Source organism: Neomonachus schauinslandi, chromosome 8, assembly GCF_002201575.2.
Source record: "Neomonachus schauinslandi chromosome 8, ASM220157v2, whole genome shotgun sequence".
Lineage (NCBI taxonomy): Eukaryota > Metazoa > Chordata > Mammalia > Carnivora > Phocidae > Neomonachus > Neomonachus schauinslandi.
In genome coordinates this window covers 26,740,917-26,755,301 of record NC_058410.1, presented here as the reverse complement: position 1 = coordinate 26,755,301, position 14,385 = coordinate 26,740,917, and the positions used below count along the sequence as shown (strand labels likewise).

The window sequence follows — 14,385 nt, the reverse complement described above, 5'->3', positions numbered from 1 at the left end:
ACATCCGCTTCCACCTCCCCGCGAAGCTTCGTGGCCCCGGGGCCTGCCTCGGCGGCGGGTCCCGGCCGCGGCCTCCGGCCTCCGGGCTCCAAGCCGCCGCCGCCGCCGCCGCCGCCGCCGCCGCCGCGCGCCGAGCGCACCTGACCCTGGCGGGCGGGGCGGCGGACGGGGCGGGGCGGCGGGGCTGACGTGGCCCGCGGCATGGAGCGGGCGTGATTCATCAGCCGCCGCGCGGGGCCGAAGGGGGGCGAGCGCAGCGGCCGCCTAGGCGCCCGGGGCCCGGCAGTGGCGATAGCGACGGTGACAGCGGCGGCGGCGGCGGCGTCCCCGGCCCGGCCTCGCGCGCACTCGTCTCGCTGTCGGTGGCCGAGCCCCTGCGAAGGTCAAGATGGAAGAGATCCTGAGGAAGCTGCAGAAGGAAGCGTCCGGGAGCAAGTACAAAGCCATCAAGGAGAGCTGCACCTGGGCCCTGGGTAAGCGCGGGGCGCGGGGCGCCGAGCACCTGCCTGCCGGCCGGTCGGGCTCCCGAGCCGCTGCTCGCCGCCGCCGGAGGGCCGCGCGGGCTGGGGCTGAGCCGACCCTGATGCGTGGGGGCTCCCGCTGAGCTGCTGTTATGGATGCATTTCGCACGATTGCGAGAGTTGCCTCGGTGAATTGATGTGGGATATGAGAATTTTGGTTCGGGCGTTAACATCCATCCGCCTCCTCTCTGGTCTCGGTCTTCTCCCAAACCTTAATGGGGAACCGCCGTCCTCCCCGCTAGGAGGCCCCCTTTTCCAGATTCCCAGCAAGGTGGACGATGGTCACCCATCTCTGAGTTAGGACCACCAGCCGGTGCGAATCCAGGGGTCCGATTACAAGCGCCTGTGGGGAAAAAAGGAAGTTGAACCATCAACCCCGAACTCAAAACATTGGCGAATGTGACCAGGAAGGAATGGCTTCTTTAATTCGATTTTTCGGATAGAGGCCAGCTTGTTAAGTATTAGCTTCCATGGTTATTGTACCTGAAACATTACATACGGGTGGGATTGCGTTACCTCTACAATTCTGCTGTGGTGTGCCCTTCAGACAGGTGGGATTTTAAATTTGTGAGCTGTGCAAGTATTGAAATAAGTTCCAGGTGGCACATTTGTGTTTCCCATCAGACTCGGGTTTGCAGAACTCCACCTCAAAGAAGACTCTTTTGAAAGACATTCATTCCAATTCGGCACGAATTTGGGCAATCAGAATTGTCTGGATGGGAATGCAGAGGGATCAGGAGCATACTTTGGGTGATAGTGATAGAAATTAGGCGGAGGAGAAACCAAGGCAGCCTTGGGGGCCCCTGGCAGGGCCCAAGCCTGCATGTGATTCCTCAGTTGCCATTCAATTACAAAATACAATTGAATCTCTTTCTCTCTTAATCAGAAAGCAATCAGTGCTTGTTATGACACCCTGTGGTACAACCTGAAAAGAGTTAAGTGCCATTAGCAGGTTTTCCGCTAAATGTGGAATCCGGTGGTGTTTTAGGTGACGCTGTTAATATTTAGAAGATCGGAATTCACATATATTGGGTGTATGTGTACAGACAATCCTAGCAACATCATTTTCTTTGACATCTGCGTATGTCAAGGAAGTTTATCTTGTAGGCAGAACTTGACCATTGTTTACTGTTACAGGAATACTGGACCAGATATAAATGAGCAGCTAGGCTCTTAAAGCCACAGTACTATTTTTGCATTGCCATTGTCATTCAGCAGGGCGATTCAGAGCTAGATTCCCAAATGCCTCTAAGGAAGGGTCACAGATGGCTGAGTAACATAATAAAGCGGGGCCTGACTGCGCTTTAAACATGCCATTCCTGTGTTCATTATTATTTTGCTGTAAGTTAAGCAGATTGAGATAACAGGGAGGAGAAGAGTAATGGAGTATTTTTAATGTTTAAATTTTGATACTCAGCATCTTGTTAGGTTAAACAGCCGTGTTGCTGAGTTTAGATCCTTGAAGCTACCTGGGAAGTCCAGAGGTGAGGCAGGTACCTGAGCCGAGCCTGGAGTCGGACCTGATCGCACGAGTGGCTGTGATTCCTTTCCCAGTGACTGTTCTCTCGTTACCAAGGGGAGACAAAGTGCATGAAATAGTTAAGTAACAGTGCCTGACATTGAGTGTGCAGGTTGGAATGAGTAAATCAGGAAAACAGATCTAAGAAGAGGGCATAGAGTATGGGGTCAAGTGTGGGGTGGGGAGGAAATTGGTGTGAGCTGGTGGGGCTTTTAAAGTAGATTTGCCTTGAAGAATGGGTACGCTGTGGATTTATGAAGGCCTCCCCTGTTCTGAGCATGGGGCTATGAGGATGAGTACAATGCTTCCTCCCTATAAGGAGTGTGTTAGGAGGGCATGCAGAGGGAGAAGGCAGCATGAACAAAGGCTATGTGGTTTCCTGCTCTCTTTTCCATTCCAGTCCATTTTCCACCATTCCCTCAATTTTTTTTTTTTACTATAAAACACTCCCCCCCCCCCCCATAATTTCTTTCTAGATTAAAGTGTAAATTCCTTAGAACACTCTTCAGAATCTACCACCCCCCCGCCCTTGTTGCTTAGTGCACCCCAGGGGTTCCATAAGCTGCAGCTGTCCGGGAAGCACACCAGGCACGCACACACTGCTCTGCCTTTACTCACGCTGGGAATTCCGTTTCCAGACTCCTAAGGCCTAACTCACACAGGAAGTGTTCCCTAAGCTCTTCAGTCAAATCCGTTCCTCCTCTGCATTCAGAGCCCTGCCCTCATGACTGTCTTAGAGCACCTGAGACTTTGGATTATTTGGCCGTAGCTATTCTTCTAGGGGCAGGATAATTGAGAAATATTGTATTCAGGAGACCAAACCCTCCCGCCCCCAAAGCGACAGCAACAACAAAAAACCCTAATTCAAGCTGACTTCAGCAAAACAGAATTTACTCACTGTATTCACTAAATATCCCCTGTAAGGCTAGCTGTGGGTTGAATTTGGCTCAGGAATTATACACTGTTCAAGGACCTTGCTCTACTCTTTTTGGGGGAGATGAACACGCTCGGCATGAGTCTCCACAGCTTTGGGCTTGTGAATCATCACATTGAGACCATCTCATGAGAAAGAAGTATCAGCACACTTAGACCATCTGAGGGGAGAGGGTTCATCTCTCACTAAAACCATCATGGGAAGGAAGAGTCATTTCCACACTTAGTCCATCTGAAGAGAAAGGGGTTATCTCCCACTTGGCCCATTATAGGGGAGAGGGGTTACCATGACATCACAGGAGAGAGGAGTCATTTCCCACTGAAACCGTCACAGGAGATGGGGGTGGTCATTGCCACACGTAGGCCATCACCGGAGAAAGGGGTCATCTCCTACTTGGCCCATCATCAGATCATCTCAAGAGAGTGGAGCTCTTCCAGTCAACTCCTGCCCAGGCTTTGGTTTCACTTGTTCTCTCTTGGTCCTGATAGGTCATGTGTGTACCTGAACCAGTCTTCTAGCTAAGGAGTAAAATAGGCTAACTGGCTTAGATCTAGGCCACAAGGCTTACTGAAATCCCTGACTCAGAAAGGGATGGTTTCCTCAAAACAAATTTAGGATTCTCTTTCCGAAGGCTGGTCAGCCAAAACAGCAAATGTTGACAGTGTAGACATGTGCTTCTTGAACGTAGGGACTGTCCCTTATGCTTCTTTGTGGTTTCTGCAACTACCATAAGAGAAGCAGATATGTATAAACAGATCAGCCCATTAATGACTTGCTTGGGTTTTAAGTGATACCATCTTTTTTCTATTTATAAAAGTTATATACGCTCATTTTAGAATATTGAAAAATATTTGGACAGTATAAAGAAAAAAATGAACATCACCTGTAATCTCAACACCCAGAAAGAACACTAATCACTTTTGGAGTATTTCTCTTCTGCAAAGGGTTATACTATCTATGGCAGACTGTCATTTGTTTTTGTTTGTTTGTTTGTTTGTGTTTTTAGCTTTAGCATCTTCTATGTTGTCATTGATACTTCTCTGAAAATCGGTTTTCTTAATGGCTGCATGATAACTGGCAAGGGATATATTTGTATCTTCCTTCTATTTTGTGCCATCTAGGTTGTTAGATATTTTTCTTGTCAGTGAGGAAATGGTCTGACAAGGGGATAGAAAGAATAAGGGAAGGGGTCAGCTTGTGGAGAGTGGAGACCATAGCATTTTCCTTTGAGAACCTGTGATCTTGGAGGCGTGTGAGCTCTTCGGGTGGATGACATAGAATGTCGGAACGTTAGAACGGTGAGGGACCATGTCCTCGTTTTAGAAACTTGTGGTGTTTTACATATATCAGGGGACTTGTGTAAAATGGAGGAGAGGAGAAAAACAACTAGAGGCTGGAACGCCAGGTAGGGGAAGAAGAATAGTCTACCCCCCACCCTCCTTCCCTCTACCTTCCCGCCTGCTTTTCCTTCCAGCCAGTTTCTGTTCTGTTTACAGCTAGACTTCTCAAAAAGTCTGTAGTGCTTGTGGCTACAACCTCACTTTCCAGTCCCCCTTCCACTCACCGCTGTCTGTCTGCCTCCTCCATCGTGCCACCAGCTGGCAGTGAAGAATGAGGTACACAGACCTCCATCCAGCAAGGCATCCTCAGCCGCATGGAACAGCCCCAGTGCCAGTCTTCCCCTGGCCTCCGGGACCACGCCTTGCCCATTGTTATCATGCCTTCGAAGCAGTTCCTTTTCCTCTGCCAGCTTCAGCACTTCTCCCTCGCCCGAATGCTTGAGTTCCTCAAGAGTCAGCCCTAAGCCCTCTTCTCTCACTCCCAGCCCCTCTGGAGTCGACCACATCCATCCCCCCAGCTTCAGTTCAGTTTCTGAGAATGTGATGCACCCACTTACATCACTAGGCTGATCCTAGTTACATCCGCCATGCAGACCCCGGGGCAGATACCTACTCAGCGTCTCTACTTGAGCAGGATGGGCTCAGTATGGCTGCTCTGCGATTTTCCTTTGTCCTTTTTCTTTCTTCGGGTTCTTGGTTAGCAGTTGTAGGGTTGGGCGCTATTGAACATCCTGAGTTGAATATAAACATGCCTCTGATGAGGAAAACTGCAATGATTTGTTTGCTTCATGTCAGCACCTCCCCTTGGAGAACAGCAGCTTATTGTCCTGGGCGCTGGCTCCTGCCCTGCAAACGGCTAGGCCACGCTGGCCCGAGTGGCCTTTGATCTGCTCCCTGCCCCTGCATCTCAGGGCTTTACTTTAGGGTTATCCTGTCTCCTCTTAACGACTGACCTCAGTTCTTCCACTTCGGCCACAGCATCACTGACCCTACTGATCCCATCTTTCTGTTTTGCAGATTGCCTTTTTTTTTTTTTTTTAAGATTTTGTATGTTTATTTGACAGGGAGAGAGAGAGCGCAAGCAGGGGGAGCGGCAGGCAGAGGGAGAGGGAGAAGCAGGCTCCCTACTGAGCAAGGAGCCTGACGCGGGGCTCGATCCCAGGACCCTGGGATCATGACCTGAGCCGAAGGCAGACGCCCAACTGACTGAGCCACCCAGGCGCCCCAGCGGATTGTCTTGCTTACACCCACTATTTGCCCCATTGGCCACAACATGCCCAGATCCTATCATCATGTTTTGGACTGTTCTTACTCCGGAGTCTCAGAGATACATCTGGTGTCTCTTTTCCCTTCTGATCTTTTAGCAGACAGGGAGAAATATTTCTCCTTCTCCAATGAAAATGGTTCACATTGACAGGGCTTATGGATTCTAAGCAATGAAGAAAGGAGTCAACACAGTTTGAGCTGAAAAACTGGGAGCAAATCGGAGCTTGTGATATTGGGATTTCTAATAAGAAATATATATTTGGTCTTTGTCCTTGTTTCTGGCACAGAGCCCCTAAAATCCTTGAATTTCCTAGGTGAAGAGGACCAGAAAGTGTTTTTGTCATGTTAATGAAGCAACCTAAGGATGAGGGCCATTGCTAAGAGGACCAATCCTGTGTTTAGAGAGTTGGAATTTTCAGTCCCACCCCAGACCTCCAGGGAAGGAAGAGGGGCTAGAGATTGAGGTCAGTCTCAAATGGCTGATGATTTAATTAATCATTCCTATGTAGTGAAGCCTCCATAAAAAAACCAAAAGGATGGGGTTCGGAGAGCTTCTGGCTTGGTAAACCCATGGAAACTTGGGGAAAATGGCACCCTCAGAGACATGGAAGCTCCCCGCCATTTCCCCATACCTTGGCACATGCATCACTTCCATCTGGCCCTTCCTGTGTTTTGTCCTTTTATAATAAACCAGTAATGTAGTAAGTGAAATGTTTCTCTTCTAGCAGATTAACTGAACCCAAGGAGGGGGTTCATTAGAACCTTCAACCTATAGCTGGTCGGTCAGAAGCCCAGGCGACACCTTGGATTTGGGATTGGGGTCTGAAGATGGGGTGCAGTCCTGTAGGACTGAGCCGTTAACCTGTGGGATCTGATGCTATCTCCTAGTCGATGGTGTCAGAATTGAATTAAATGGTAGGATAGCCAGCTGGTGTCAGAGAATTGCTTCATGTGGGGAAGGCTTCCCCAACCACACATGTTGGAATTGGGTACAGAATTGTTAGTGCTATTGAAATAGAACAGCTTTTCCGTGGGGGGCAGGGGGAGAGACTAATGTTTCATTATCTTTACAATTGGAGGCAGCAGTAGTGTGAATAATCCACAAAAATGGTAAAGTATTGAACATCCAGGTTGGGTTAATGAGATTTGAGGGTGAGCCTCCTTTCAGTATCCCTAACTATAGGATGATTAAAAAAAAAAGTTTAATCTACCATGTCATAAATGTATGTGAGCATAATGAGATGTTGCATAAGTGCTTTGTGAACATCAAGTCTCTCACAATTATAAATTATTATTTAAGGGTATTGAAACTATTTCAAGGAAATAGCTTTCCCTTCTATATTATTTTTTAAATTGAAGTTTAGTTGACATACAATACTATATTAATTTCAGGTGCACAACTTTTGACCATTATATACATTACAAAATGCTCACAGTAAGTGTAGTTACCATCTGTCACCAAGCAAAGTTGTTAAAATATTATTGACAATATTCCCTACGCTGTACTTTTCATCCCTGTGACTTATTTATTTTGTAACTGGAAGTTTGTACCTCTTAATCCCCTTCACCTATTTAACCCATCCCCCGCACACCCCCCTCTGGTAATCATCAGTTTGTTCTCTGTACATATTCATGAGTCTATTTTTGGTTTTTCTTTATCTGTTTTTGTTTTTTAAGTTCCACATATAAGTGAAATCATATGGTATTTGCCTTTCTCTATCTGACTTATTTCACTTAGTATAATACACTCGAGGTCCATCTACCCTCTCACAAATGATGAGATTTCATTCTTTTTCTTATTGCTTTGTAATATTACCTTATATATATTATACCCCATCTTCTTTATCCATTCATTTATTAAGGGACACTTAGGTTGCTTTCATATCTTGGCTATTATAAATAATGCTGCAATAAAGATAAGGGTGCATATATCTTTTTGAATTACTGTTTTTTTTTTTTTCTTCAGGTAAATACCCAGCAATAGTAGAATTATTGGATGCTATGGTAGTTCTATTTTTAATTTTTTGAGGAACCCCTGTACTGTTTTCCACAGTGGCTGTACCAATTTACATTTCCACCAATAGTGCATGAGGCTTCTCTTTTCTCACATCCTTGCCAACACTTATTTCTTATCTTTTTGATTTTAGCCATTCTGACAGGTGTCAGGTAATATCTCATAGTGGTTTTGATTTGCATTTTCCTTTTTTTTTAAGATTTATTTATTTATTTATTAGAGAGAGAGAGCATGAGAGGGGGGAAGGGCAGAGGGAGAAGCAGACTCCCCGCCGAGCAAGGAGCCCGACGTGGGACTCGATCCCGGGACTCCAGGATCATGACCTGAGCCGAAGGCAGTTGCTTAACCAACTGAGCCACCCAGGCGCCCTGATTTGCATTTTCCTGATGAGGAGTGATGTCGAGCATCTTTTCATGTGTCTGTTGGCCATCTGTATGTCTTCTCTGGAAAAATGCCTATTCAGGTCCTCTGCCCATTTTTTAATTGGATTATTTGGGGTGGGGTTTTTTTTTTTTTGTGATGAGTTGTATAAGTTCTTCATATATTTTAGATATTAATCCCTATTAGATATATGATCTGCAAATATTTGTCCCATTCAGTAGGTTGCCTTTTGTTTTTGTTGATTGTTTTCTTTGCTCTGCAAAAGCTTTTTAGTTTGATGTAGTCCCAAGAGTTTATTTTTGCTTTTGTTTCCCTTGTCCTTTGTCTATTTTTATTGCAAGAATACAGCATTTTAGCCAGTTGTAACTAGATTAAATTGGTATTCTGGTTCAGGTTAAAAAATTAGCTACTCATTCTGTGTTTCTGTAGGGAAATGTATCCTAATTTTATGACCTAGGATGTGATCTATTCTGGAGAATGTTCCATGGGCACTAGAGAAGAATGTGTATTCCGTTGCTTTGGGGTGGAATGTTCTGAATATGTCTGTAAAGTCCATTTGGTCCAGTGTGTCATTTAAAGTCTTTATTTCGTTGTTGATCTTTTGCTTAGACGATCTGTCCATTTCAGTGAGGGGGGTGTTAAAGTCCCCCACTATTACTGTATTGTTGTCAATGTGTTTCTTTGCTTTTGTTATTAATTGGCTTATATAATTGGCTGCTCCCATGTTAGGGGCATAGATATTTACAATTGTTAGATCTTCTTGTTGGATAGATCCTTTAAGTATGATATAGTGTCCTTCCTCATCTCTTATTACAGTCTTTGGTTTAAAATCTAATGTGTCTGATATGAAATGTATCCTAATTTTATCTCCTCCAAGGAAGTCTTTTGAGCTATCAAGGGAGGATTTTTAAGTATGAGTGACTTGCATGCAGATAAATGAGAACTGACTAATTTATAATTATAGGAATCTCCAGGGAAAAAAGAAACTAACGGAAATTTATCTGCAGATTCTCAGTCTATACATATTTATTTTTAACTTTGGAATTTTCCTTCTGCAGAAACCCTGGGTGGTGTGGATACCATTGTCAAGATCCCTCCACACTTGCTAAGGTAAGGAGACTGGAGTTGTAAAATATAGTGGGAGTAAAAATCACCCACTGTGTTTTCCTGAAAGCCCAGATAACCTCATTGGCATATAGCATTTTACTTGTTGACCGAACGCTCTTTTTAAATCCATGAACTGGGATAGTTCATGAGGTTAGCATGATGGGAACCTGACTGCAATGATTTCTAGGCATCCGTGGAATGAGTGAAGTCAGTTATCCAAAGAAAGCAGCTGAAGAATAAGGTGAAAGTATAAAATTGGTCAAGGAGAGAAATGACCAAAACCTAAGAGAGTGTAGACAGATGACAAGATCTTCTACTGCAGACTAGGAAATGGCGCCCCTGCTGGGAAGAAGCAGTCCTACACCCTGTGGGGTGGATTTAAACTCCCACTGGTCCCTTGGCTAGACACCATCTCTCACAAACTCTATAGCCACATACAACAACCTGGAGATAGTGAGCCTGTTTCCCCACCTTCTTCACCATTCCCCATCCCCCTTTATCATGAGAGAAATGCCCTGTGTGGGACATTTGGAAAGAACAAATAAGAAAGTTGTCCATAATTACACCACCTAAGGATAACCACTGAAAACCGTTTAACGGATTTTCTTAACAGACTTTTTCCTACCTATACACATTTTTACAAATTAATGTGAATTTTATTTATGTTTGTTTCCTGCTTATTGTTTCAGGCCACATCATATGAAGAACATTTTCTAATGTCAATATATGTTCTTCAAATTAAAATATTATATATTCTTCCATTATATGGCTGCTGTAATGTTTATTTAGTAACTTTTATTATTAAACACTTGGATGATTTCCACGTTTTTTGACATTATTAAAAATGTTGAACTTATAGTCTTTTGTTGAAGAAAGTTCTATACTGTCAGGACATTATGATTTATTAGGTGTTTTTCATCTCTACAAGTAGAATGAACAAGAATTATGATCCTGTGTTTTTAAAAAATTTATTGCCTCTCCTATAGTATCTGCTGCAAGCTGATATACTGTAAGGAAATTCATGTATTAATCAAACCGAATGTACTTTTATGTGTATAAAGCTAAATGGACAGAATGCCTGGCAATAACACTCTTGCCTGGGGGGAGGGCGGTATCCCAGCTAGGGTATCCATGCTCACAGGAGAACATGAAGACTCTCCAAGACATATGAAGGTATAGATGGTTTAAGGGAGATGATTTCATGGTCCCCATTGTCTATAGGTACTCTTTCTGAAAACTGATTTTGCTACATCTCTTTTTCTATCTTACCTATTATAGTCCCTCTTCTTCTTAAACAAGGAAAGCACCGCTATTACCCATCCCATTCTGAATCTTACTGTGTGTGGTATGTTGTCCTGGGGTGCAAAAGTCTTATCCCACCAACAAAGGACTATGAAAATGCTAGTGTCTGTGTTGGTAAAGGGGACGAATATAATGATCAGACCACACATCTTTTTGTAAATTAGTTTTTACTTCTTGGCTTTCAACAAAATTGAAGGAGGACCTAATCTAATTATAAGATAATAGACAAAAAGATGTTTTGATGATAAGTCTCCTTCATTCTCTTGTTTATATAAATAAAGGTTCTTACTGCTTACATCTAGGAAAGTGAAAAGGTATGGAAATGATGTTAAATTCCCACCTTATTATAACAATAAGGAATACTTCATCCATGGGTATATGAAGTAATTGAGGAGAAAAATAAACAAGGCTTATTTGTTTCTTTAGAAATGCATTTCTAAAGAAACAGATAAAAATAAAATAAGAAAATAAAATTATACTTTCCAAGTTAACTACATTAACATTCTTATAAATATTCATTAATGCTGTTTGGATCAGTTGGGTCCATTAGTAGTCACACTTCAAACCAGAAGAAAATTGAACACTTTTAAGCCTTATGGCCACATGAAATTTTTTAAAAATCACTTTATACACCTTTTGTCACACAGAAATAGAGTAGGGAGATTAATGAAAGCCTCTCAAGAGTTAAAACATTATATTGAGAGAAAATTAATTTGGGGAAGTAAAATGGAAATATAAGTTCGAGGAGAAAAGAGAACAATGTAGCATTTTTTACTGTTAAAGAAGAGTTTGCTCATACGTTTTTTTGTTGGGTGAAGGTGATTTTCAAATTGGTGTGGAATTTAGATTTCATTAGATACATTTAAATAACTGATATGTTTTAATTAAAAATTATAGTATTTCCAATATGCCAGAATCATAACCTTTTCCATTAATTAAAATCATGATGAAGAAATGTAAATGTCAAGTTAAAATACGTGAAAAACAGAACTTTAACGTTTTCTTAGTGGCTGTTTGAACAAAAAAACGTTTAGTAACGGTGCCTTAAAGGCTAGTTCCTAATCCAGAAGGTTGTTGAACCTGACGGCTGGGCTTCTTGTGGTTCTGGGTCTGTGATGAAAGTTCTGCCTATAGTGTTAGGGGTGAGAAGCTGGCAATGATACTGGAGGAACCTCCTGGTTAAGAACGTTCATCAAAAGACAACTGGCATTTTCCAACTCTTGGTGTGTATGTTGAGGGGGGTGGACAGATGAGTTAGAGAATGCAGTGTTATGGGACCTAAACATGGCTGGTCCCCATTTAGCCATGCCATTTAGCTTTCCTTTCACCCATGGCCTTGAGATTTCCCCAGAGCCAGCTTGCCATCTTGTACCACCTATAGAAGGGGGGTCACCAAACTGGTGGGAAGGATGCTGGATCAGGAGCTGTGGATGGATATATATCGGTGTCATTTCATGTCTTCACCCCTGTTAGCAGATAATTTGGAGTGTTTATCCTAATGAGAAAGAGCTGGTGAGGTCATCTTGTATATGTGTATTGTGTTCTGGTGTGCAGTGAGGTCTATCAAACATCTTTGTAGAGAGAATTAAACCGTATGAATGAGATAAAGCAGACGGGAGCATTGCTCTCAAAGGTTTTATATTCAGAGGGAGGAGAATAAAGACATGCATAGCTGGAAAACAGTGTTTTGTGGTAGCCACTGTAAATTTATGGTAGAATTTTATACATTTAAGGAGGTTTCAGTTTGACCATGATTCACAATAGTTGGGAGGCTTTTCACGCCTCTTTTAGGGAATGGGAATAAGCCATAATTAGAACAAAAAGAGCTCTTGAATCAATATTTATCTGATTTATTTTTTTTCTTTATTGTAAAAGAAGTGATATAATGAGTTATACTGTAATGGGCTTTTCTCTCTGTTTTGAAGTCAGTCTTCCTCTAATTCTTTGATTCTGCTGCTAGGAACTTTTAAACCCAGAGAGTACTTAACTGTCCAGTCACTGTGTTTACCAGGGCATCTTTCTATTGTTTGAGTACCTGCTCAAAAAAAAAAAAAATCTAGTCACTGTAAATATCTGTACCCAAGAAAGAGTTTGGATATGTTAATTATTTTTCAATTATATTTTAATTATTTTTCTTCAATTACACTTCTATGTACTACATGAGACAGAAACCAGATTCATTAACTATGTCTTGCATTCTCCTGATTTTGTACTCAGATTCAGTTTCCATTTCTGATAATCGCTTAGAAGTGATTATTTACAGATTTTTTGTTGTTTCAGAAAGGGCAATAGGGAATAATTCAAATCTCAAATACTTTTGCTGTGCTGTTTTTCTTAATTTTTCTTTTGCCCCTGACTGATTGCCTTTTACGTTAAATATATTAACATTCTGATAAATACATTGTTTTGCTCAATTGTGTACACTAATAATGATAACTCAGATCAGAAAAAAACTGAAATCTTGAGAGACCTGTGGTTGCATTATCTTCTGCTTTTCTTTTACCACTGATTGCTCCGTGGACTTCTTGTACGAACTGAAGTAGACCAGATATCACATGAAAGATTTTCGTCATTGTAGTGACTGGGCTGAGCCATGCGTAGGGCATTGCAGGGGAGAACCCCACGGTAAAACATTTGAGGTGAAGATAAGGAGTGGTCGGAGGCATTGCCTGTTCTACCCCAGGCTTTCAGCAAGCAAAGGTCCACTCTCATTGTTGGTAAGTGAGCCTCTGTAGCACCAGGGTAGGGATTCATGCAGAATGCCGGTGAGATTCCATGTCAGCGATGGAGGAAGGTCCAGGGATCCTGTCCTGTGGAATATTTCTGAATTTGTTAGTAGAGAGTTACATGAAAGTCATTCTACCTTCTTGCCCTAAGTCTTGCTCTTGAGCTTGGCAGTGAGTATAAGAGTCCTTACCTTCCACCATGAGGAGCCTGTCCCCTCACAGCCTTTGCTCCTCTTTTCCTTCTTCTTAAACTTCAGGCCTTCCATGTCTTCCCAGGGTTGAAAACCCGTGAATGAGTGGGCCGTCGCAGTATCCCTAGACTCAAGAAGGAGGTCATCGATAGCTCAGGCTCTTCCTTTGATTGGGGTTATCATTTCCATATCCTACTTGTTTCACAAGCAGAAGGCAACTGAGGGTGCTCCCTAATTGTGACAGACTTGGTGAAACATCTCTGACCAAGTCAGGTGAGCACGAATAGTCATTGACTTCATTTGTTGTTAGCCATGGATTTTTCAACCAAGTGATAAATAAGACCAGGAAGCTACTGGTCAAGAAGTATTAGTAGTTAATGACCTGAAATGTTTTCTGTTCTCGGACATTTTTCTACTTTATCCTCTCACCCCCTCTACCTCCCTGCTTTTTCCCTGTGGTTTGGGAATCAAATGATAGAACCAAAATAACCTGGTCATTTCTGGAATCCTCAGGGCTGTGGTTGTTTTTGTTATGAATACTCAGGGCTGATGTCTGTGTTTTGTGAAGCTGTCGCCAGCCTTGCTTGGCAAGGAGCAGCTGGCTTAAGCCCACCTGGACTTAACCACAGCTTCGGGAATATTTAGCTTCTTGCAAATTGATTCATCAGCCATCCCCCTCCATGCCCCACTGTCCTTGTGATGGCTTGGTTATGATGATACCTGGTTCTGTCTGATCATCTTTCTCTCAGAAATGTTGAAGGGTTTATATTATATCCAACTCTAATTGTGAAAAAGACAAGGGCTCTTCTGTGGACCCTTGTTGTATGCAGTCACTGCCTCTTCCAGATCATTCTTGATCTGCTGGCACATTCCCCAAAAATGTTCTTCCCTGTCTAATGGAGTTTTGCAGTGTTCTTCTGCTTCTGAGTCTTGGTTGGCTGTGGTCAGTCTCTCTGCTGGCATCTGGGCCAGAATGGCTTGCCTGCTGCCTTCTCCAGTGGATTTGAAACTACAAATTTTGGTGACTATGGATCTGGATACTGGATATCCTCACATAGCTCTACATAAATCTGTAAGAAGGATG

The 14,385-nt window shown here is 43.0% G+C and overlaps 1 protein-coding gene across 1 annotated transcript in view; it reads left to right on the top strand.

The window, feature by feature from the left end:
• The first annotated feature begins 312 nt into the window (after positions 1–312).
• ARFGEF3 (ARFGEF family member 3) overlaps positions 313–14,385 on the top strand; it is a 166,266-nt gene continuing 152,193 nt past the window's right edge. Inside the window, exons 1-2 of the mRNA XM_021693398.1 lie at positions 313–473; positions 9,034–9,085. Of these exons, the coding sequence (XP_021549073.1) occupies positions 389–473; positions 9,034–9,085 (137 nt within the window). The 5' untranslated portion in view covers positions 313–388. The remainder of the gene's footprint in view (positions 474–9,033; positions 9,086–14,385) is intronic.